Below are 26,607 nucleotides of genomic sequence, written 5' to 3'. Positions count from 1 at the left end.
TTACTAGATAATACCAAGTTGCTTTCCAAAGTTCCTCTACTTATTTACACTACTATCATGAACAGATAAGTGTTAAGATTGTGCCACAAAACACCAACACTTGCTATCATCAGACTTTTCTATATTTGTCAATCTGGTTTCAGTGAGGGATAATTGCTGGGTAGTTCTACTCTGCCATCTTGCTCTGCTCCTTTTTTTTTTTAAATTTCAGAATATTATGAGGTTATACACATTTGGTTACATAATTTGCTTTTGTACAGTTTGAGTCAAAGTTATAAGTGTGCCCTTCACCCAAATAGTATGCATTGTACCCATTAGCTGTGAATTTACCCATTCCTTCTGCCTGCCTCCCACCTGCTTGATTTCCGTTAAGTTTTATTTTCATATGTGAACAAAGAGTTGATCAATTAGTTCCAATTTAGTATTGAATCTATGTGGTGTTTGCTTTTCCATTCTTGCGATACTTCACTTTAACAACTGAATTCCAGTCCAATGTTACAAAAGATACTAGATCACCATTTTTTATAGCTGAGTAATACTCCATGGTATACATATGCCACATTTTATTAATTCACTCTTGAATTGGTGGGCACTTGGGTTGTTTCCACATCTTTGTGATTGTGAATTGTGCTGCTATAAACATCCAAGTGCAAGTGTCTTTTTTATAAAATATCTTTTTTTCCTTTGGGTAAATACCTAGTAGTGAGATTGCTGGATCAAATGATAAACCTACTTTTAGTTCTTTGAGGCATCTCCATACTACTTTCCATAGAGATTGTACTGTTTGCATTTCCATCAACATTGTATAAGAGTTCCTTTCTCTCTACATCCATGCCGGCATCTGTTATTTGGAGACTTTTTTATAAGAGCCATTTTCACTGGAGTTAGGTAATATCTCATTGTGGTTTTAATTTGCATTGTCCTTATGATTAGAGATGTTGAGCATTTTTTCATGTGTTTATTGGCCATTAGTCTATCTTCATGTGAAAAGTTTCTGTTCATGTCTTTTGCTCTCTTTTTAATGGTTGTTTGATTTTTCTATAAATGTCATTTACCACATAAATAGAAGCAAAAACAAAGACCATATCATCCTCTCAATAGATGCAGAAAAAGCATTTGACAAAATTTAGCACCCTTTTTGGATGAAAACGCTTAACAAAATAGGTATAGATGTTACATATCTTAAAATTATAAGAGCCATACACAACAAACTCACAGCCAACATCATACTGAATGGGGAAAAACTGAAAGCCTTCCTGCTTAGAATTAGAACCAGACAAGGTTGACCACTATCACCACTTATATTCAACCTAGTGCTGAAAGTCCTAGCCAGAGCAATCAGACAAGAGAAAGAAATCAAGGGCATCCAAATGGGGGCAGAAAAGGTCAAACTATTGCTCTTTGCTGATGATATGATCTTATATCTAAAAAACCCCAAAGATTCTTCCATGAGACTACTGAAACTGATAAACAAATTCAGCAAAGTCTCAGGTAACAAAATCAATGTACACAAATCAGTAGCTTTCATATACACCAATAACAGTCAAATTGTGAATCAAATCGAGACTCAATATCTTTTACAATAGCAACAAAGAAAATGAAGTACCTAGGAATATATTTAACTAGGGAGGTGAAAGACCTCTATAGGGAGAACTTTGAAATACTGAGGGAGGAAATTGCAGAGGATGTAAATAGATGGGAAAACATCATGCTCATGGATTAGCAGAATCAACATTGTTAAAACAGCCATAGTATGCAAAGTGATTTAGAGATTCAATACAATCCCCATTAAAATACCAACATCATTTTTTTCATAGATCTAGAAAAAATAGTTCTGTGCTTTGTGTGGAAGCAGAAAAGACCCTGAATAGCCAATGCAACCTTATGCAATAAGAACAAATTGGGAGGCATCACTTTACCAGACTCCAAGCTATCCTAAAAGGCTGTAGTAACCAAAACAGCACGGTACTAGCACAAGAACAGAGACATAGACTTATGGATCAGAACAGAGAACCCAGAAATGAAACCATCCTCCTATTACCATCTGATTTTTGACAAAGCAAACAAAAACATACACTGGGGAAAATAATCCCTATTCAATAAATGATGCTGGGAAAATTGGATAGCCACATATAAAAGACTGAAACAAGATCTGCACCTCTTACCACTCCTAAAAATTAATTCACGATGGGTAACAGACTTAAACCTAAGGCATGAAACTATAAGAACACTAGAAGAAAATGTTGGTAAAACTCTTATAGATCTTCACCTAGGCAAAGAATTTATGAAGAAGACACCAAAGCAATCATAGCAACAACAAAAATAAATAAATGGGACCTGATAAAATTAGAAAGTTTCTTCACAGCCAAGCACACAATCAATAGAGCAAATAGACATACTACAGAATGGGAGAAAATATTTGCATGCTATATATCTGATAAAGGGCTGATAACCACAATCTACAAAAAAACCTCAAACTAATCTTCCCCCTTGTTTTCAACCATTTTTAATTGGACTGGTTTTTTTTTTTTTTTTTTTGTCATTGACTTTTCGGGATTCTTTATACATTCTATGTGTTAATCTTTTGTCAGTTGTATGTATTACAAGGGTAGGCTACCCTGTCCAGCTTGAATAGATAGAGAGAGGTTATGGGTATGGCAAACAGACCCCAAGTGAACAAAATCACAGGGGCAGAACACTGAGAATTCTCAGTTCTGGAAACAATTATTCTGATTTGTAGTGAGTGGGGTAACCATAGGTTAGTATTGGTAGATACATTTAGAAAGGTATGTTTGGTTTATTTTGTGGACTATCTTGAGGAAATCAATTTTAATTAATTAATGCCAGATCTTATTCTAAAGACTTATGCTATATACATTCTCTAGACATGTTAGAAATAGAATGAATAGCAGCACACTTTTATCTGCACTGAAGAAAAATGTGTCTGTCTGTGAAAGGTAGAGTAATCTTTACCAAAGATGTCCACACCCTATTCTTCCCATTCCCAACCTGTGCATGTACTGGTTTACTTGGCAAAAGGGACTTTGCAGATGTGGTTTCTGTTAAGATCCTTGGGATGGGGAGATTATTCTGAATTATCTAGATAGGCCTAATCTAATCATGTGAATCTTTAAAAGCAGAGAATCTTTTTTCCTGGATCAGAGGGACATGTGACCGCTTGGAGAGATGAAACATTTCTGGCTTTGAAGATGAAGGAAGGGGACCACAAACTAAAGAATATGGGATTTTCTCCTAGAACCTCCAGAAAGAAACTCAGCACTGCTTACACCTGAATTGTAGCCCAGTGAGACCCATGTTGAACTGCTGACCTACAGAATTATAAGATAATCAATTTGGATTGTTTAAGCTGCCAAGTTTGTGGTAATTTGTAACAGCAGCAATAAAAAACTAATATACTACATTACCGGACATACTTGAATTCATCAAAATAAAAACAAAGGTTTTTTTTTTTTTTGTTTTTGTTTTTTAAGCTACCTTGGGAGAAGAAAGAGACTTGAAAAACTTGAAATCGTGCTCCACTTCAAAGGCTTTGGGAGGTGTACGTTTGAAAAGTAAAGACATTGAACTCATATTTTTCCATCTATATATAAATATACAAGAAAAAATGTTAAGTACATACCCACACCTTTTAAGTACATACCCACACCTTTTATTTTCTGCAAATTAAAAAAAATATCCATTATGTCTTTCTTCTCTGGTGCCCAAATTTCTTGGATCCCATGGCATCAGTCCCAATGACATCATTGCTGCACCTATCTTTTATTCCACTTTGCTTTCCAGGTTTCCCTCTGTGGAAGCCACAGCCATTTCTACTCAGCCAGGACATTCTGTATTTAAATTCATTAATAGCCATTGGGGGAAAAAAAAACTGTATAGTAGGGATGGAGAAACCTGTTTTATGAAACTTGACTTTTGAGTGTCTCAGGGAAGCTTCCCCTACAGTCAAAACTTAATTATATATATATATATATATATATATATATATATATATATATATATTTAGAAAGTCATGACTAAACATTCTCAAAAGACAATAAATATGTCCTGAGATGAAGTCATTCTACAGAAGAAGGCCTATTTTACAACTAAGAAGCCACAATTATTTAGGAATGGCAACATAATGTGAGCATGTAGCCTACATTTAAGCTATACCAAATAGACCATACCCTTCCATACGTTTATATCTACCATTTACAACAGTTCCCACTGCTTGTGATGTTGTCAATTAGTCATTCTTTATGAGTTCCACAAATATCTTTTGAGCTCCTACTGTGTGCTAGGCACCGAGCTAAGAACTGGGGATACAAAGATACATAAAACAGAGTCTCAGTCCTCAAAGAACTCACAATATAGCGAAGACATATATTAATAAGTTAGAATCCATTGTCTTAAGTACTAAGATGGATGTTCAAGACAAAGCAGTCACCCAAAAGGTAGGACTGATCAACTTTGCTTGGTGAGTTTTACCACCTCTTAATGAGGCTTGGCTCTGCCACACCACCTCTTACCTTTTAGCCAGCCCTCCTCTCTAGTGCTCCTTACCTGCCAGCCAAAGCAAGCCTTAAACACTGATGGGGTTTTGGCACTCATCTGAAGCCCTTCTTGATTATTCTCAAATCACTCCTATTTTGATCCAAATTTGTGTGGCCTCTCTCTCAACTTGTATTCCTATTTATAGCCCTTCTACCATCCTTTGGATTAGATAACATCAGGTCTTCTTATCTTTGACTCAGTTAGGATTTCTCTAAAGGACTTTATCTTTGACAGCTCCCTCTGATTCTTCCCCATTTGGACTCATCCTGTCAGCTCCCTCAGTTCCAGTCTGCTGGATGTCACTATTCTAGGTGGGTCTGGTCCCGTAGGGCTAGACACTGAAACATTCACCATGTAGAGTTAATCTTTGCTGATGGTGAAAGGTCAGATGAATATCTATCTCTTCCATTATGACTAAAGCCCAACCCTAGCCAAAACTAGGACTGAAATTTGCAAAAGCACAAAACAGCCTCTCACTAACATTCTATTCTCTATCCTCCCTCCTCTATGCCTTTAAGCATGCTCAACTCCCCTCCCTCTACAAATAAGCAGTTACTTCTTTGGTCTTCTTTGGTTAAATCCTATTTATCTTTGTCTCATTATTTTAAGAATTAAATATTCCCTGAGGTACTATTGTATATACTGAATTATAGCTTTTTGTTTACACATTTCTCCCTTCCACTGGATTGTAAAATCATTGAAAAGTTCTGGGTCTTTCACCTTTGAATTCTCCATGTCCAGCACAGTGTCACAGTACAGTGATAGTTTAACTCTTATGTCTTCATCTAAAGAAAAGCCAATAGTCTTACCTTTCCCGGTCAAATATCAGAGGATATTCATATTTTTGCTGCTTCTCTGTGAACTTGCTTTCTTCTTTTATTTCTATGGGATATTCACCAACATCACAAGGCAAAATGAAGTCACCTGGCTGTGATAATTCAAAGATCCTTCGCTGCCCCAAATATCCACAATAATGACCATTGACAGCATGCCAGAGCCTGAAGGAAGATAAGGGAAGGGAGGAGAAAGTAACGGGAAAATTTAGTGGAAATTATTCTGTTCATTAGATCATTTGTATAAGATTTGCTCTGGCCCATCAAGGATTCTAAACTTGAGTCCAAGACTTCCTATTAAATACTGTGGAGCTAATCATAATGTAAACATTTTTATCAGACTCTAGTCTACAACCTTTTGGGGAAACATTAATTTGAACCTGTACTTTTGATATCTATTTATCAAAGCCAAAAAACAAGAAACAGATGTTTCCCCAAATAACACAGCTCACTAAAACTCATCAGAACCCACATTTACAGGCAGTCTGTTAGTTGAACTAGGCCATAGAATGGGCTATATGTCAGCTATCTACTTTTGGAAACAACATCAACAGAACTTGTAGGAATATAAACCTAGCGATGATTTCATTATTATCAAATTCTTCTTAACCTCCATCTACAATTGCTACAATTGTGGAAATACCACACTCATTTTTACAACTGAGTTCTGAAGTCAGATGGCAAAAGAAGTGGCTCTTTATCCATATGCATAATTTCGCCATCAGTGTACTCCAAGAGGTCCCTCTAAATAATCCGTGTGGTTTAAAGTGATACAGAATACCATTAGCAGGCATGTGTACCCTATGTCATGTGGAAAGATAAAATAGTATTTGGAAGATCTTCCTTTTATTTCTTGGTTTCAACCGCAGAGTAGGAAATGATGGAAACAGTCATCATGTGTTCTGCTGCAATGACTCAAAAGGAGGATGGGCTAAAGGAACTAAGAGTCGATTCTACAAAGTCCTAGTAGTGTTCCACCTCAAAGAGGTAGATCCTGAGGAGGAGGCAGAAACAGAGATGTCCAGCTGGGACTCCTCATACTTGACAGTGTCCTGAGGACTTAATGTGAGTATCTTTATATCCCTTAAATATGTTAATTCTCCAGCATTACAGAAATGTCATGGCCTTACCAGAGCGTTTACCAAAGGGAAATAGACCCTCCTTTTAAATGCAAAAGCTAGAAGAGTGCGGGACTAATTTCAGAACAACTCTAAATTCATTCTGCTTTAGGCTAGGACTGCAGTGATTTTCGGTCTCCCTGGTTCAAGGTCTTTCCTGCTACATGTGGAAGTCCCCCAGATAACTGATCCTGCCTCTCAGCATCATCTCCTGGGCCTCAGGTATGGACCCTTAGCCACCCTGAGCCTCATTTTTCCACCCTGAGCTTACATCTTCAGACTGATTACTTGTCCTGTGTTCCAAAGTTAAGCCTCCATTATTTTTGTTTCCTATTAAAAATCATAATCTTTTTGACGAATGAGAGTTAGAATGTTAAAATTGCCTACCTCTTTAGAAAGTGGCGGCTAGTGTTTGCAAAAGGACATGATTTTTTTTATGAAAAGAGCCTTGTTCTAGAGATAGCTATTAATAGAGCTAAGCTCTTTGAACTGAGTATCTTGGGAGATTTTCACCTGAAGGAGTCATGAAAGTAATTTCTCCGTGCCAAGAATAACTGGTTTGAGCAGTGTGATGGTCTGAATGTTTGTGTTTCCCCAAAATTCGTATGTTGAAGCCTAATCCCCAATGCAGTGGTGTTGAGTAGAGCCTTTGGGAGGTGTTTAGGTCATGAGGGAAGAGCCATCTAAATGGAATTAGTACTCTTATAAAAGGGGCCTGTGGGGCCACGAGTGGTTAGGTGTGTTTAGGTGTGTTTGTGTGTGTGTTTCAATCTCCACTTAACACTTTTGCTGCTGAAAATAAGCCGGAGCAGAGACCGACAGACTGAGTTGTTAAAAACATATCTAATAATGAAAGGTCATGTTCTTAATCTTTTCCTAAAAATAAAACAGCAAATGTCCTTTCTGACGGAGGAAGTAGCTATAAGTGTTTGCCTCCAAATAGGACCTTCCTGCCCCTGGATTCACCTCGAATTCAACATTTCTATAGGTTTTCCTTCACCTTTCCAACATTCTAAATATTTTCCTCTTTTAGTGCCTCCTATCTTGACGAATGGCACTAACATTCACCTCGTTGTACATGCCAGGTGTCATTCTTGACATTTGTCACTTACCTCCCCTTTCAGTTAAAGTTGACGTCTTCTTGGTGTTACCTCCCAGATAGCTCAAATCTAAACCACTTTATTTCCAGCACTGTTGCCACTCCTCTAATCCAAGCCACTGTATTCACCGTGGACTTCCAACTGGTCTCCTTGCTCCCACTTTCGCTGCCCTGCAACCCATTCCCCGCACATCATCTTTTAAAAATGTAAATCAGATCATATTACTCCCCTGCTTAAAATCCTTCAGTGGCTATTTCTTTAAGAGGAAAGATCCAAATGCTTATCAATGGCTGCTAGAGATCGCAAGCCTCGCCCCTGCCTAACTCTCTAGCCTCAAGCCCACATGGTTAGCTAGGGTCTGCGGAATTGCAGTCCATTTCTGTTTTTATTATTTTTAAATACTTTAGTATACTTTGAAGTCTCTCTACCTCTCTCAATCTTACCTAACTTCATTCTTTGAAGAGGATAATTTATTACTATGATTTTAAGACCTGTCAATATGCAGCAATTTGATTCTAGAAATACCACCACATTTCCTTTCTTTCTCTTTATATATGTATATGTTTTTAGCATTTTATTTATAGGTACTTAGCATTACCTAGGTAATTAAAAAAACTAAGCTTTTCAAAATCAATAAAAGTGTGGATGAAATAATTAACTCACTTTTCTCAGCATTCATTTCTCCTTTCTATTACTTTTCTACAACTTCTGATCCTGAGCTTCCTTCTGTGACTCTCTCTGGGCTTGGGTCTAACTCTCTGAGCTATCTATCTTGTTTAATTCTTTGAAATAATTCTACAAAAACCCACTTTTATTGAAAGCATTTAGTATATTTTTTTAACACAGATGAGTATGGCATTCATTTCCTTGGGCATGGAAGAGGATTCCAAATCAGTGGCCACCTTCTTAAAGCCCTTTTGTGCTACCTTTTATTTTATTATCTATTTATTTATTTTAATCAGTTTACCAAGATTGTATTGGAGCTATATACTTCAACTTTTTAGCTCAAAATCCTTCACCTCTCTCTCAAGACCCCGAATTCACAGTCTGAGGCCCTCTTGGCTTACCTCACTGAGCCATCGACGGAAGCAGTAAGTACCACTTGTTTTTCTTCCACATAGATCACTTGAACAATTTGCAAAGAATGAGCACGCCAGGAAAGCAGCTGCTTAAATTTCTAGATAGTAACAATAAGGCATATCCCTTGGAGTAAGTATATGCTGGTCAAAATATAATCTTGAACAAAATCATTTCTCACTGAGCTAAGATTATGAGTGCATGGTGTAGACATCTGTGCTAGATGGTTAAGTTCCTACCCCCAGTTAGCTCTTCTCTTGCTTGTTGGGGTACCCAAGGTCTCATTTTTAGAAATTTATTAATCTGCACATATCCCTAAGAGAGGCAGTATCTTACGTCTTTAGCAATTTATCACATAATTGAGAATTAACATTTCATTAATTCGTGATTAGTAGTCGATGGTTAGATGAAAGAAATGCCTTAGGAAAAGGTGCAGGGGTACTGAGAGTGAATATAGCCAAGAATAGAAGGAAACAGGGCTGGAAGGCGAAAGCCAAAGATGAAATTGGCAAAAAGACTTTTCCTATTTCCAAATTTATCTAGAAGTAGTGCTGCCTGTTTTGTTCTTTCTTAGGGGTGTGGGATGGGAGGTATATGCTACAAGGAATTAAGAACAAGGATCATCCCAGCTCATTCTCTTTCAAAAACATCATGAGGACTGATTGGTTATGTTTCTTTAGGATGTGGTTTTTCCTCAAGTTTAGAGACCCTAATGGGCCTCAGAAGACATTCCAAAATTACATGAACTAGAGCTGTCCACTGGGAGCCTGCTCTGCATTAGCACTCCCTTTGAGTTTATTTCATCTTTGTCATTGATAAACCTAGACTAACACTGTACTTTTTCCTGGATCATCTACCTCAGGGCACTGTGTGCCTGGAGCCCTGGCAGCTTGGAGTTCTCATATGAGTCCCCAATTCATTTAGACTAGATGACCTATGAACTCTTTAACCTCTGCAATGCTATATACATTTTCACAAATAAGTCAAAACATGAAGAAGATGCAAAGTGACCAGTGGTCTGGCATACTCATTCCATCTCTCTCTCTCTCCCTCATGTACTTATTCATCCCCCCTTTCCATAAACAGACCATTGTCAATGGCTGTATAGCTTACATTTCAATAGTATATGTGCACTGAAAGGAGGGAGTCTTATATTTCTATCTTTTGTGGCATCTAGCACAAAGAAATGCTCAATAAATATGTGATGACTCATTAAGTAAAGTGGAAAACTAAAGTTCTTACCTTATCATCATGAGGTGGATCCAGGAAAGAACTAATACTGCAAAGGATAACGTGTCCTTCTGTATAAAATTTAAACATTGGAATCTTTAATTAGATATCATGTTGTCCAAATAAGTATTACCCAGATTGCCAAGTTATGTTGATTCAGGCAATGGTAAAAAAATAGAATTTGAGAAACCAGAAACAAAAGCAGAAATTTCACATAAATTTGTATATGTAGCAATTATTCTGCTTCAGGCTTAGTAAGTTATGATGAGGTTGCTTTATCCATCCAGAGTCAAAGTTCTTCTAGAGATCAGGGTGGATAATAGATATGAACATATGACTACCAGAGTCCAAACTACTACAGAGATATTCACCCTACAATCCAAATAATAGTTACAAAAACTAGATATTAAAAAGCAACAATGACTACACCTACACATATCATATTTAAACTATATGGAAACAAAGGTAAAGAAAAAAGTATTGAAATGAACCAGATTGGGAAAAAAAACACAAAGATAAGAATTACATCAAACATCTCTTAAAATTCAACCGAAAAAAAGAATTACACAATTAAAAAACAAGCAAATGAGCTGAATAGACACCTCACCAAAGAGGATATACAGGTGACAAATAAGCATATGAAAAGATGCTCACATCAACTGCCATTAGGGAAATGCAAATTAAAATGAGATACCATTACATGCTTCTTATTAAAAGAATGGCCAAAATCCAGAACATTGACAACACCAAATTCTGATAGTGATAAGGAAAAACAGGAATTGTCATTCACTGCTGGTAGGAGTGCAAAATGGTGCAGCCACTTTGTAAGGCAGTTTGACAGTTTCTTTAAAAAGTTAATATACTCTTTCCATATGATCCAGCATTCACTATCCTAAGGGGTTGAAAACTTATGTCCACACAAAAATGTGTACATGGATGTTTATGGCAGCTTTATTCATTATTGTCAACACTTGAAAGTAACCAAGATGTCCTTCAAGAAGGTGCCTGAATAAATAAACTATATATCTAGACAATGGAATATGCTGAACTAAAAAAGAAATGAACTGTCAAGACATGGAAAGACATGGAGGAAAATTAAATGCATATTACTAAGTGGAAAAAGCTAATCCGAAATGGCTACACACTATGATTCCAACTATATGACATTCTGGAAAAGGCAAAACTAGATTTTTGAGAATGCCTGATTTAAACAAGTGACTAGATGGCAACCCACAAAGAAGTTATTTTAGCATCTACTGAGGTACAGAAAAAGGCAGTCTGAGGCCAGAATCTATGAGAAGTCCACTTTAGTTATAATGCAGATGAGTCTGGATTGGATCCCAAGCCCACCCCCAGTCTATTTTTCTGGATCAAGGGCAAAAACTATAAATCTCAGCCCAAGGATGAGCTATGTGATAGTGGAGTATTCTTGGCAGAGGCAGAGAGAGGACTAACACTAACAGAAGTGCATTCTGGGAATTCTGTAGATAGTTTCAAATTTTAATTCTGTGTATTTTACTAGAAAGGCTTACTACATAGTAGGCACAGTTAATGCAAGAATAAGCAGGCTATTTTTAAAAAGGAACAAAATTTTCCTGACCTTAGCTTTCTCTACTATTCTGATTGTAAACAGAAGTCTAAACAATAAATATTTATAGAAAAATGAAAATTAAAAGTTAAGAATAAGAATATCAGAATATAAAGGACTGATAGTGAGCAATAAAATCAGATAAAATAGAGATAACTTTAAATAAATATTGTAAATTTACTGATAATACTGAATGCAAATATAAACAATTATTTTCAATAATGTCCAAAGGACTTAAATAATTGACAGTACAAAATGGTTTGTTTTGACTTTTTAAGATGAATTTTGAAATGAGAAAAAATGCTCTTAAAACAGAGGATGAAAATTAAGTATTAATATAATAGATCTAATCTGTGTGCAAATTAGCAAACAACAATAAACAAAGGAGTAGATGTGGAGAAAAGAGAAAGTTAAAGTGGGCTAAGTTTTCTGTTTTAACTGAAAAGATGCTGTTTCATTCTAATTTTAACAGATTGGTTTGAAAACTTGAAGGTAAACACTAGTAAAATTAAAAACCATTTTTACACATGTAGATGCATTCACATAAGCATAATCTTTCAAAGTGTGGGAGAGATGAAGAAATGTAGGATTACTTTAAAAGACAGAAGAAGAGAAATAGGAATAATAAAAAAGAATTGTATTTGATGAAAGAATTAAGCCCAACAATATTAATTATAACTAATATAATATAAAGTCCCCTACTGAGAACAAGTAATCCATTTTCTAATTGTGTTACTACTACTACTCCCTTTAATAATGAAGATTAAAAATTAAAACTTTATATTCTTCCCCAAAAATTAAAGTACAAGGATGTGTAGAGATATACCCATTTTTTTTTTTAAGAACCAAGAGATAAAAGCAGGAGACATATACCCCTTTTAAAGATGTAAGAAATAGAATGCCTTGCTCTAACTAAAGTGCTAGGAATGAAATAGAAGAATAAATGAATGTCAGGAGAACCTATTTATTCACTTCTATTTATTTATTCATGACACTCTGTCATGCTTGACCATACCTCTTAGTCTTTCTTTTGTTTCCATAAATGCTACGTATTTTTCCTATAGCCATTTTTATATCATGCAGGTTGGTAAGATGCCTGTAACTGATTATGTAATAGTAATGACTTACCTACGTTTCCAGCCAGTAGTATCCTGGTACATGAATCAGTATACAGCGACGTCAGAGAAATGGCAGAATGTTTTGTGAAAGGTAGCATGTCTTTCAGTAGTCTTCCCTAAGTAAAATATAATGCAAATAAGGCTTTTTCTATGACAATAAATTCCATAAAATCTTAACATTGAAGTTGATTTTCTCTATAAATAACATATCTTAAAAATTATCTTCACTACTGAAACACGATTCTCTTCTGGTAATAAAAAATAATTTGAAGCCATCCATAGGGACTTATTTCCTTGAAATTAAATATTCTAAAGGTATACACTACTGTTAATTATAAGCATCTAGACTCTGATTATTATAGATTGTCTCTATGCTTAGGGTTGTTTTTGCACATCCCATGATCCTTTTCAAGAAATTCCTCAGACTTTATTGACTCTTACATATTCTCTTTTTAAACAAACATTCTTTTCAGGTTTAAGCGCATCTCAATTGTTTTAAACAGAAACAGTTGCCATTTCAGAAGTATTTATTTTTGAATATTGGTGCAAGGTAAGGGATTATAAGAGATTCAAATTCAGACAGCTTGTTTGTCAGCGCTTAGTGTAGGCCAGCTCTGGGAAGGGCTCTCACATGTATTATCTTGCTTAGGGAATAAACATCCGAATTTGAGAAGAGAGAGTTTCAATCTGCTACTCATTTCCTGAGACTTTATTTTACTTCTCCAATTTCTCTCACTCTTTTATTTCTCTGTCAGAAAAATAAAAAGGCATTGCTCTAACACCAAAATCATCTCAGGGAAAGTTACTGTTCAGAATATTTTGTGTTTTCAAACCAGGAGGTTCCCACCAATGAGGTAGGATCTACCGATAGACTTGGAGCTTCATCCAGGTAGACAGCCAAGCCATGCTGTTCTGTGCTGTGGAATCCCATTATCTGCCATACAAAACGGTGGCTGTTTTTTGGGTTTTCCTGTAGGAAAGAGCCTTACTGCAAGTGAGGCCACCTCCCTTGCTTCTCCAAGGATTTCATTGTCCTCATCCCCAGGTTAGTCCAGATCTTTCTTTTCATCATCTTCTATCCTCCTAATTCAAACCCTGCCCCAAATCATTTATACTCAACATTTCAGAGTTCTTATACTGTTTCACTATAATACATCACTAATGCCCTTTAATATTATTTGAATATCCAATGAAATACTTAGCCACACGTATTCATAGCTCAACCTAAAAGATTTAAAATAGCTAAATTAGCAGTTTTGGTTATTTGATCTCTTGAGTTATAAAGCTGGCCTCTTGTAAAGCTTGAGTAGCAACATCAGTGTGCAGGCTGCAATTTGGCTAGAAGTGGATGCCATATGGAAGAAGGCTAAGATTTATTTAAGTATCTTTTTTATCTTTCCCATTCTTTCCTATTCTCAGATTTACTGGGCTCCATCACCTCCATAGACCACAAGCGGAGGTGTCCATCCTCATGAGCAGTGACAAGGATAGGTGGCTGAGCTTCTGGTAAATTGACACCTCCTGGATGTTTTTTGTCCGCTGGCTGTTGCTCTCCCACCATGACATCTGCTTGTTCACCTATTGAAGAAACTTATGAGCTACTATGGAATTTGCAATACTTGGAATTCCAAATTTTATGGAACATAAAAGAGAAGGCAGGCAAGAAAATAGCAAAAATAACACATCCTTTTCTCTAGAATTTTTTTAAACCCCAAGAACATTAATCAGGGCAGAGAACAAAAAAGTATTAAAAAATGGAATCCTTGGAAAAATCCAAAAAGCTTATTTTTGGTCCTATTGCAAAGGTGTCTATACTATACATAATAGCTAAAACTAAAACTAAATATTCATCCAGTATCAATCTTACGCATGCAGAATGGCTTATAAATCTAGTATATGTTTTAGAAAAATAGGCTAAAGACTAAGAAGCTTAATAATATTTGGGATTCTTAAAACCTACAATTAGGATCAGAAAAGGCATCATGATAATGGAAATTTTGCCTCTTGAACTAGCAAATCCTACAGCATCTCAATGTTTGGTCACAAAAAGAATATATATTCATTAAGAGTATTCTAACACCTGAACTTCCTCTTGTAAAGGAATTTTATTATACAGAAGAGAGGTAATTTTATACTGACCTTTAACCTCACTGTCATGTATGCTTTGCTTGCTTCCCTGAATTAGGAGAGAAAAAGAAAATATTTCTTTGATGTTATAAGAAAATGAGATATACTGGATTAGTAAGTTCTCTAGATAGTTGAGTTTGCCTTTCTCAGAATTTTTTTTGTTTTTTGAAAAAAAATGTATTGCAGAGATTTTCATGCCCAGAAATAAAGAATCCATAACTCAACAACATTTTCTAGTGGCTCAGGTAGAACATAACGACAAGAGTAATGAAGTGCCCAAAGCATGCTCAGTTCTTGATGTATATTATCTGTCATTCTATTAATAACTATACAACTTAATCTTCATTATTCCCTGTATTACTGATGAAGAAACAGAAACTCAGATTAAGTGATATCTCTAAAGCTAATCAGATAATAAATGGAGGACTTGGATTCAAGTACAAGTCTGTCTTTCATGCCTATTTAAGTTTATTCTTTCCACCACGCTTGCAGGTGATTTTAAACTGATTTTAAAACATTGCAAACTTTCCTTCAAATAAAATCCTAACTAGAAATGCAATGTGTAAAAATATGTAAAGTTGGAACTGAGAACACAGTTCGAAAACCACTGCATTGCATTATGCGTTGTAAAGTAATTACATTACCTGCTGTCTCTTCTCCCTGTTAAATATGTGTAATACTTTTTAGCAAAAGAGAAAGTCTAAAATCACTTTATTATCTGACAAATGTAAAACAACACGCACAATTTATTTTATTCATGATCATGTATTGATTATTTACAGATGATGTGAAATCAATAGAAAGAATTGAAAACTTTGAAAACAATGGAAAGAATTGAAGTAAAGACTTTAGACATGATTGGGGGGACAAAAAAAGTGTTCACATACACATAGAGTTTTTCCAGCATTACCTTCTGTCAAAGGAGGGGCTCCAATGTGCAATTGCTATTTTTAAACCAATGTTGAGTGTAGCAGGAGGACAGAACTCTCTCTGTTTCTTGCTTACCTTGCTACTCTGAGGACCCTTGCTAGAATCACAATGGGAGGAAGAACAAACAGACTCCTGACTTGATCTCCTGCAAAGGGAGGGAGGAAGCCCAAGGATGAAAAGTTAAAATATTCTGTCATACTCAAAGGGTGGTCTTCTCTGCTTTAATGTGGGTTGATTACTTCTTTGACCATCTGTGGATACTGGGCCACTCACTTATGAAACAAATCACCCTTTATATTTTACGTAACAAATGGTCATCAGCATGGTGTTGTCCAAGACAGCTAGGAAGCCTCAGAAAATAAGGTTCATTGCTGCCTGGGTGTGGAACGTAAAAGTCTGGCCTGTTCCGCTGCTTAGGCTAGATTTAGTCCCAGAGGCTCTTACACTGAAATGGTGGGGAGTGGTTTCGCCCTACAAGTCTGTCTAACTTTCTGCTCTACAGAGTCTAGCTCCAGCCTGATCCTGCCTCTGCCCGGTTTTGCTGAAAATGGGCTGAAAAGTAGATAGGGTGCTGGCGCAAATGTATACAGAACAAGCTCTCAAAATATTCTCAGAACAGTTTTGATGAAATTTCAAGCCAAGGGGTAGGTAGGATGCTATGTTCTGGCTCACTGCTGGGTGACCCAAAACTAGCACAGAAACTTTTTTGATTTTTCTCCAAAAATGTATTTGATATTGTCTATTGCCTGCAAACAAAAGCTCTCAAGCAAATATAAATAGGAAAAAATAGTTTTTCTTAAATACTTAAAAAACGACCCCCTGCTTCCTCAGAAATGGATGGTGATTGCTCCAGTTATAGTGGCTGGTATCTGACACTGCTTGCCATGTGATATTCCCATACTTGCCCTGCAAGTGTGTCCTTCCTTCTTCACATCAGTGCTTGTAGCATTAGATTTTGGCTAAAAGTGTGGCCAGGCGAGCATTTTTCCATTTCTGCTACTGTAAGACTGACGTGGTAAGGGGACCACATAGCATATTAGATCCCTGAGGATGACTCATCTACAAAATGACAGTAACTGGGAAGAAAGTTGAAGCCACGGTCCGGTTTCCTTCAGTTGTACCTTCCTTAATGCTAGGATGAACAGAACTCTTTTTATATCACCCACATAAGTCCCAGACATTATCCCTTGATCATTAAGTATTGAGTTACCTTGCACATTCAGGGGTGCGGAAGAGGAACAATATGTCATTAATTCTAAAGCGCTTGGGATCCAAGTCAGGGTCTTCAACCAAGCAATCTTCAGGTCGGTACCTGGAAATAAGTATACATTTACATAATACAAATTCACAGATTAGGTAATTTACACTACTTTCATAGGTCCCCTGCAGAACTAATGGATTCTTCCAATATGGATATCACTGAACATGAAAAGAAAACCCAGGGGAGTAGAGTTTGAACACATCTTTAATAAGATTCTGTATAACAACACGATCATTAGTAGTTTAAAAGTCTTTCCGTTCAATTAATTGGTCTAGTCTTCCTGCCTATGGATCAGACGGTGGGGTTATGTAGATTCCATGGAGGAATCTCTTAGAAGTTTCATACAGTTTAAAGAATAGAATTCTACTCTTTGAATAAGTGGAGTGACAAATTTGAATAGAACATGGTTATTACCCCCAAGGAGCTTATTACTGAGTGGACAAGGACAGGTCATTCCGTGATTACATTGCTGTTGGCCCAGAGTCCAAGGAACCTGCACCTTCCCGGGCAGTTTCCTGGGAACAAAGCGACAGTCCCTGAACACCTGAACTTCATGCTTGACACTTAAGGCATTCCTTATTACAAATAGACTTTATAGCAAAATTTCCCTTTTCCTTTAATGGAAATTACTTCTAATTTGAGCTGATGAGTGATGAAGGCGCATCATGGAAAGTGAACCAAACTCAAAAGAGAAGCCTATGATGTCTTATTGAGCTCAAATTTTTTTAGCTGTTTCTGCTCTACAGATGAGCTTAATGATGAAGTAGATTATTAATTAACAAGAACAATATTAGTGCGGGGTTATTTCACCTGATTGGTGAAGTGGTCTTAGGCAAAGTTTGAGGTAGACATAGAGATGGCCTCCACCTTGAATATGGAAACCATTTTCAATTTTAGAACCGTTAATGCTGGACCTAAATTACCTTCCACTCTGTGCCATTCTGTGCCAAATTATATGTTTTCAGAATTACTGCAGTGATTCCAAATCAATTGTTTTTATATAATCTTTTGTGTGTGTTTCTCTCTGATTGGGTATTGAATTTGCATCATCCCTTGGCAAAATGCCTGGAACTTTAACAAGGAGCATCTGCACCTTTGAATTATTGGATTATTTGGATTATTCTCAGGGAATTGCCTGCCTCTTTAGGCTGTGGCTCAAGACTCTGGTCTTTTTAGTCGGTCTGCTTTCCCTTTTTAGTCGTGAGTCATACATGAGCTGACACTTACAGTGTGAGAACACTAATAAGAGGGCGAGGAAGTGTGCAGTGCATAGAGGTGTAGGTATAAAATGACAAGTATACAGTCTGTGAGAAAAGCCGAAGGGCAAGGGCTGAAGAGAGGGAAAAGGAGGATGACAGGAATTCTAGGAGTAGGGCTAGGGGCACATGGGCTGAAGTGTAGAGAGAGAGGGGACTGTAGAAAAAGCTGTTTCAACTAAAGCTTCAATGAGAATAAATGCAGAATCCAAACAAGAAGAGATTGTTTCCTCTCAGAAGCTGGTTAAAGTAATGACTCAGAGCTGATTGGGAAAGGGTCCAGGTGGACCAGGACTGTAAATAGAGAGGCAGAGATTTCTTTTGTCTCTTTCTCTTCTTTTCCCTTGTCCTTTCCAAATCTCCCTTCTCTCCTCTTTTATACCTCTCCTATTCTCCCAAATGCTTAGCTGAACTTGATTATATTTTCTTTCTTGTTAAGGTTCTTGGCCATCTGGTACCTCAAAGAAAAATTTTACAAACCCCCTTGACATCGGGTGTCCACACTTGGCCCTTGCATACATACCAATTGCACAACTTGGAAGAGCTTATTATTTACAATCCATCCACACAAATAATTCAGTGTTACATTAGTTCTTTTACAGCCAATGGCAAGAATGTTTAGAAATGGATGGCAGGGGGAGGGTAAATATTTTGGCTATGGTACAGGGCAAATCTATTGATTGAGATGTAGAATTGCATCTGCCACACTGGTCCTTGTTTGCACCATCCTGTAATACGTTGGATGTGTTGGATTGGTCAATGAGAAGGAAATCTATCCAGGCTGCCTCTTACCATTTGACTTTCATGCCTGAGTGGATGGTGGTGGCACTGGGAATGCAGGAAGAGAAGTTTGTGCGGGTGATAGATTGGAAACAAGTTTTAGGCACGTGGAGCTTTAGGGGTCTTGGAAGCAATCCGGTTGTAAATTGCCAACAGGAAATTGGATATGTGTTACAGATACTTAAAGTTCACCCTAGTCATATTGTTCTGGGATTTAGACAATTAGAACATAGTCTCTTCATGAATATAACCCCAGGAGGGTTTCTCTTGAGAGTTATCACCACTTTTATTTATTGCTCTTTTCTTTTTTTGAGCATTGCATGTTCGTTTGGTTCTTCCACAGTACAGTTTTTACAGCACTCAAGGAAAAGACACAACTTACACTTCTTTGACAGTAGACGTTACAAAATTCCATAAGACGATCATACCATGTAAGGTTCCAGTGGCTATCAAATTATATCCTTCTATTTGTAATATATCAATGCAGTTCACTGCAATACTGATGGCAGGATTCTGAGGGGAGAAGCAAACAGACTCACCAACTGTCCTAATATCTAATCACAGTACAAATGCTATGTGCACACTTTGTGATTGACTTAAGACAATTATTTATGATAATTTTTTAAATCCTCGAGCATAAAATTTAGTAAAATCTATTCTTTCTGGCATTAAACATTTTTAACTTGCAGAATTCCTTAAAACAAGAAAATATATTCTCCCTCTTTGCTGGCTGCTTTCTCTCAACCCTTGATTTATTCTTCCTTATCAATCATTAGATTACCTTCTCATCTTTCTCTTCCCTTCAAAGTTTTTGAAAGAACATCCAACATTCACTTTGCCCACTTACTGACCTTCCTTTCAATTGACAACTCTCATGGTCTGGCTTCTGCTCCAGCCATTCTGTGGGAGCTTTCTCTATTTCTCACTGAGGACTTCCTATTGCCAGTGCTATTTGGTACTCAAGCCTTTCTTGGGTGCCTACAATGTTAAGTTCATAGAATACAAAGACAAACAAGATGTCTGTCACCTGGAGAAACTTGTAATAATTTAAAGTATTCAGATAAAGTGATGATTTCTGGGCAATTTGAAAGTGCTATATCAGGCATGCACAAGATTTGATGGAAACAATGAAGAATGACATCTAAAGATTAGAGGTCTATTACCACTCCCAATTGCTCTCTTCTTCCTGAAATTCTTTACTGTTTTGACATCCTCAACACCAAGTTTTTCTGGTTTTGCTTGTCTCTAGGACCCTTCCTTTCCTGTTTCCTATTTGGTTCCCTCTTACTCTGAGAACAGAAAATTTAAAATATTAGTATTCTTACGGCTTACCTCCAGTTCATTTACTTTTTTCTTTTTTCCAACTCTTGTTGAGCAAACTCATCCCCTTATGTTTTAATAATCATCTCAATGTTAATGACCTAATAATCTACTCTGGTCACCTCCCGCAAGCTTCAGGCTTGTATGCGCAATTACTTAGACATTTTTACTGGTATCTCAAAGTTAACATATCTAACATCGCCTCCTTTAAGCATACTCCTTCACTTTATTCTTTATCTCTTGAATGATCTCCATCATTCAAGGTAGAAATCCTGGAGTCGTCTTTGATTTCTTCCTTACTCTCAGTATCCTCCTTTCTCAACTGCATGGCACCAAGCAATAATTACTCAACTGCAAGTTCTGCTACTTTTACTGCCTGTAAATTTTTTGAAGCCATTTTTTCCTTACCATCTCTGCTTTATGGCCTTTGAACTAAAACAGTAACATATTGCTGGAATCTTCTGCCATTAATCTTATCCCATTCAAATCTATCATCCAAGTAGCATCAAAGATGAGCTACCTACAACAGAAATCTGCTCATGCCATTTCTCATTTAAGCCTTTTAGTGGTTTTCCATTTCTTCAATGGTAAGGATACCCAAGCTCCTTACCACTGCAAGCATAGTCCAGTCTCTGTGGATTTGTCCATCTTCCACCACTCCTGGTCTTACTCTAGCCACTCGGAGATACTTGTAGTTATCTTTCACAAACCATGTAACATCTTGCCTCCATAACTTTGTTCATGTGTCCTCCACTTGGGATCCACTTTGCCTTTTAATCTCTCTCTAGAAATTCCGTATCTGGATCAAGGTAACTTCTGATAATTCCTTAGATTTAATTCAGCAATTATATTCTCCAGGAACATCCCTCTCTCCCCACCCTTCTAAGATCTCTGCTGTACTCCTACAGTACATAGGTACCATACCACATTAATCTTGGCATTCCAGTGCTGAGAACAGTACATGATACATAGTAGGTATTTAATAAAAAATACTTCATAAATATTAATAAATGTTTAGCAAAAGAATTTCCATGCGCAATCCAATTTTTTTCCCAAGTGACCTTTGCAAATTTTCTACCTATATTAAAATTTTAAAATATGTTGCAAAAAGGAAGTTCCATCATACTAATTATGACAAATACAAAATATAAGGGTTCAAAATTAGAGATAATTTACACTTACATTAAAATCCTAAAGGACAATTTTATTGTCCTTCAATTATTTATTCTATAACATATTGCAATAGTTTTACTCCTTTTTTAGAAACAATCATTTCATATTACCCATGCAGTTATTTGCCAGCTGCCTTGTTTCTGACTCACTACACATTCATCTTCTTTCTGTTTTCATTGGCTATAAATAAGGTTTCACATATCAAATACATATAACTGAACCCAGAGTTTCCAATGATGTATAGAGTTGGGAAGAGAAGTAGACTAGAATTACTCTATGAAGAGATGCATTTTGTTCTATCTTTTGTGCACATGGTGATGTTATTATGACAAAGCCACTGTATATATTGATTTCAAAGTCCTTTTAGCTAACAATACAACTTATTTAAACTACCAGTAGTAAAATTCAAATTGCAGTGCTAAAGTGACATTTGTTTCAATATGAGGAAAAATAATACAATATCTCTCTGTCCTAAGATAAAATGATAGTTTCCAAATTCTATAACACAAGCTGTATTATTCTCTCTTAAATTATATTATGGTTGTTACACTAATGGCATAGAAGAAAAAAGACTTTAATTGCTCTCTCTATGAATGCAGTTTTCTTGCATTCTTCAATGTCTGACTGCTTATCTCTGTAAAAGCTGAAAAAAATGAGTGGTTTGAGCTAATATTAGATCAAACAAAGTTGATGAAGATTCTCATTGAAAAAAATCAATTGGTTTATATTTTTATAGGAACAAAAAGGGACAGCTTTCTCATTTCTCTATTCTTCAGCATCAAACATATGCCCCAAACACTTCATCCCTCATATGTGCACACATTAGCCTGTCTTGTTGAAGAAGTGGCAGCATCTCACAAAAATACCTTTCCAAAGAGATTTTAAATTAGGTTGTCTAACTCAATATATATGGCTACTTCCCTGAAATATAGTCAAAGGCATCCAAACTCCAGTTAGTACAGATGCACCTCGTTTCATTGTGCATCACAGATATTGTGCTTTGCAGATATTGTGTATTTTGTGAATTGAAGGTTGTGGTGACCTTGTGTCAAGTAAGTCTATTGGTGTGATTTTTTTTTTTTTAACAGCATGTGTTTACTTTGTGTCTCTGTGCCACATTTTAGTAATCCTTGCAATATTTCAAACTTTTAAATTATTATTATATCTGTTATGGTGATCTCTGGTCAGCGATCTTCAATGTTATCATCGCAATTGTTTTGGGGTGCCACAAACTGCACTGATAAGATGGCAAACTTAATAGAGAAATGCTGTGTGTTTTCTGACTGCTCCACCATTCCTCTCCCTCCCCACCTCCTTGGGCCCCCCTATTCCCTGAGATACAAGAATATTAAAATTAGGCCAATTGGCCAGGTGCAGTGGCTCACGCCTGTAATCTTAGCACTCTGTGAGGCCGAGGTGGGTGGATTGCTCAAGGTCAGGGCGGATCGCTCAAGGTCGAAACCAGCCTGAGCAAGAGCCAGACCCCGTCTCTACTACAAATAGAAAGAAATTAATTGGCCAACTAATATATATACAAAAAATTAGCCGGGAGTGGTGGCGCATGCCTGTAGTCCCAGCTACTCAGGAGGGAGGCTGAGGCAGGAGGATCGCTTGAGCCCAGGAGTTTGAGGTTGCTGTGAGCTAGGCCGATGCCATGGCACTCACTCTAGCCTGGGCAACAAAGCGAGACTCTGTCTCAAAAAAAATAAAATAAAATAAAATAAAATAAAAAAATAAAATTAGGCCAATTAATAAACCTACAATGGCCTCTAAGTATTCAAGTGAAAGGAAGAGTCACACATTTCTCATTTTAAATCAAAAGCTAAAAATGATTAAGCTTAGTGAGGAAGGCACACTGCAAGCTGAGATCGCCTCTTTTACCAAATTGCCAAGTCGTGAATGTGAAGGAAAAGTTCTTGAAGGAAATTAAAAGTGCTACTCCAATAAACACACAAATGATAAAAAAGTGAAACAGTCTTGCTGATGTGGAGAGAAAGTTCAAGTGGTGTGGATAGATCAAAACCGCCACAACATTCCCTTAAGCCAAAGTCTAGTCCAGAACAAGGGCCTAATTCTCTTATGAAGGCTGAAAGAGGTCAGGAAGCTGCAAAAGAAAAGCTTAAAGGTAGCAGACATTGGTTCATGAGGTTTAAGTAAAGAAGCCATCTCTATAACAGAAAACTGCACGTTGAAGCAGCAAGTGCTTTTGGAGAAGCTGCAACAAGTATCCAGAAGATCTAGCTAAGATAACTGATGAAGGTGGCTACACTAAACAACAGATTCTCATTGCAGGCAAAACAGCTTCTATTGGAAAAAGAGAGAAGTCAATATCTGCCTTCAAAGCTTCAAAGGATAGGCTGACTCTTGTTAGGTGCTAATGCATCTGGTGACTTTAAGTTGAAGCCAGTGCTCATTTTCCATTCTGAAAATCCGGGGGCCCTTAAGAATTATGCTAAATCTACTCTGTCTGTGCTCTGTAAATGGAAAAACAAAGCCTGAATGACAGCATAGCTGTTTACATCATGGTTTACTGAATATTTTAAGCCCATTGTTGAGACTTAGTGCTCTGGAAAAAAGATTCTGTTCCAAATATTACTGTTCATTGACCATACACCTAGTCATCTAAGAGCTCTTATGGATATGTACAAGGAGTTGTTCTGTTTTGTTTTTTAGCCTCTTGACTTCCATGGATGTACAAGGATATTGATGTTGTTTTCATGCCTGCTAACACAACAACCATTCTGCAGTCCATGGATCAAGGCGTAGTTTCAGCTTTCAAGTCTTATTATTTAAGAAATACATTTTGTAAGGCTATAGCTGCCATAGATAGTGATTGATCTGAACAAAGTCAATTGAAAGCCTTCTGAAAAGAATTCACCATTCTAAGATGCAACATTCTAACATTTGCAATTCATGGGAGGAGGTCAAAAATAGCAACATTAACAGGAGTTTGGAAGAAGTTGATTCCAACTCTGGTGGATGACTTAGAGGGATTCAACAAGACGTAAGTGGTGGAAGTCACTGAAGATATGGTGAAAATAGCAAGAGAACTAGAATTAGAAGTGGAGCCTGAAGATGTGACTCAATTGTTATAATCCATGATAAAACTTGAACAGATGAGGAATTGCTTCTTATGGATGAGCAAAGAAAGTGGTTTCTTGAGATGGAATCTTCTGGTGAAGATGCTGTGAACGTTGTTGAAATGACAAAAAAGAAGATTTAGAATATTATATAGACTTAGTTCATAAAACAGCAGCAGGGTTTGAGAGGATTGACTTCAATTTTGAAAGAAGTTCTACTATTGGTAAAATGCTATCAAATAGCATCTCATGCTACAGAGAAATGTTTCATGAAAGAAAAAGTCAATCAATGGGGCAAATTTCATCATTGTCTTATTTTAAGAAATTGCCACAGCCACCCAAGCCTTCAGCAACCAGCACCCTGATCAGTCAGCAGCCATCAACATCCAGGCAAGACCCTACACCAGCAAAAGGATTATGACTTGCCGAAGGCTCAGAATTGTTAGCATTTTTTAGCAATAAACTATTTTTTAATCAAAGTATGTACATTTTTTTTTAGACATAAGGCTATCGTACACTTAATAGACTACAGTATAGTGTAAACGTAACTTTTCCATGCACTGAGAAACCAAAAATTTTGTGCGACTCTATTGTAATATTTGGTTTACTGCAGTGATTTGGAACCAGACCTGCAATATTTCCAAAGTGTGTTTCTTATTATTAACCTTTCCTTGATCACAAACACCTCAAGAATCTTTAAAAAAAAAAGTTATAGTGGAATACAATGGAATACAACTCAAACATAAAAGAGAGTGAGCTACTGATGCATGCTATGACATAGGCAAATCTCAAAAGCATTATGCTAAATAAATGAAACCTTAAGTATAGATTATATTATTCCACTTCTGTGACATTGTAGAATAGGAAAAAAAAATCTTTGGTGAAAAAGATTAGAACAGCAGTTGCCTTTGGGTGAGGAGCAGGTATTGACCTGGCAGGGGCATGAGGAAACTTTCTGGGATGATGGTGATTTTTTAATCTTTTTTTTTTTTTATTTCGGCATATTATGGGGGTACAGATGATTTTTTAATCTTGATAAGGGGTTGAATTATTTTTGTTCTTCTTCAAAATCATTAAACAACACATTTAAAATTTGTGCATTTTATTTCATGTTAATTTCCCTAAATAAACATAAACAGGGAGCGCTAGTGATACATGCACATATCAGGTGGTATGTACTGATGCCTTCATCTTACTTTGAAATATATTTTCAGAATAAGATGGATTGGAAGAAATCACACCAGAGCAAGAGGAGAAGCTTTAAAAAAAAAAAAAAAGAAACCTATGAAAAGAGAAAGCTGGAATTGTATTAACTAACTTCAAAAAGTCTAGTTAAAATTATATGATATTAAAATGACTTCATGACCTTGTGAAATGGTCCCAAACTTAACCTTCATATTAAAATCTAAAAGAATTTAAAAGACCTAGGTATTTTTATATTATTTTTATATTATAAAATGAGTTATTTTATAGATGAATTATTTTTAGATAGATGAGCTATTTTATTTATTTTCTTTTTAAAATCTTTATTTCAAAATATTAAGGGGGTACAAATGTTTTTGGTTACATGGATTGCTTTTTTTTATTTCAGCATATTATAGGGGTACAATTTTTTTTTCAGCATATTATGGGGGTATAAACGTTAAAGTTACATATATTGCCCATGCCCTCCCTCCCCCCTTGAGTCAGAGCTTCAAGCGTGTCCATCCCCCAGATGGTGTGCATCACATTCATTATGTATGCATATACCCATCCCCTCCTCCCTCATCTCCTCTGCCTGCTGCCCGATAAATGTTATTCTTATATGTGCACTTAGGTGTTGATCAGTGAAACCAATTTGATGGAGAGTACATGTGGTGCTTGTTTTTTCATTCTTGGGATACTTCACTTAGTAAAATGGGCTCCAGCTCTATCCAGGAAAATACAAGAGGTGCTATATCACTGTTGTTTCTTAGAGCTGAATAGTACTCTATGGTATACATATACCACATATCATTAATCCACTCATGTATTGTATTATATTATATTATATTATATTATATTATATTATATTATATTATAT

General features: G+C 36.4%; 1 protein-coding gene across 1 annotated transcript in view; it reads right to left on the bottom strand.

The window, feature by feature from the left end:
- WDR64 (WD repeat domain 64) overlaps nucleotides 1-26,607 on the bottom strand; it is a 121,033-nt gene that overhangs the window by 6,952 nt on the left and 87,474 nt on the right. Inside the window, exons 16-25 of the mRNA XM_012751342.3 lie at nucleotides 19,355-19,485; nucleotides 16,886-16,987; nucleotides 15,751-15,820; nucleotides 14,758-14,794; nucleotides 14,057-14,196; nucleotides 12,629-12,734; nucleotides 9,925-9,983; nucleotides 8,673-8,782; nucleotides 5,364-5,552; nucleotides 3,496-3,601 (exon numbers count right to left, since the gene is read on the bottom strand). Of these exons, the coding sequence (XP_012606796.2) occupies nucleotides 3,496-3,601; nucleotides 5,364-5,552; nucleotides 8,673-8,782; nucleotides 9,925-9,983; nucleotides 12,629-12,734; nucleotides 14,057-14,196; nucleotides 14,758-14,794; nucleotides 15,751-15,820; nucleotides 16,886-16,987; nucleotides 19,355-19,485 (1,050 nt within the window). The remainder of the gene's footprint in view (nucleotides 1-3,495; nucleotides 3,602-5,363; nucleotides 5,553-8,672; nucleotides 8,783-9,924; nucleotides 9,984-12,628; nucleotides 12,735-14,056; nucleotides 14,197-14,757; nucleotides 14,795-15,750; nucleotides 15,821-16,885; nucleotides 16,988-19,354; nucleotides 19,486-26,607) is intronic.

The sequence above is a fragment of the Microcebus murinus genome, chromosome 19, assembly GCF_040939455.1.
Source record: "Microcebus murinus isolate Inina chromosome 19, M.murinus_Inina_mat1.0, whole genome shotgun sequence".
In the NCBI taxonomy this organism is placed as follows: Eukaryota; Metazoa; Chordata; class Mammalia; order Primates; family Cheirogaleidae; genus Microcebus; species Microcebus murinus.
The sequence above is the reverse complement of the archived record's forward strand: the minus strand, read 5'-3'. Positions and strand labels throughout refer to the sequence as shown.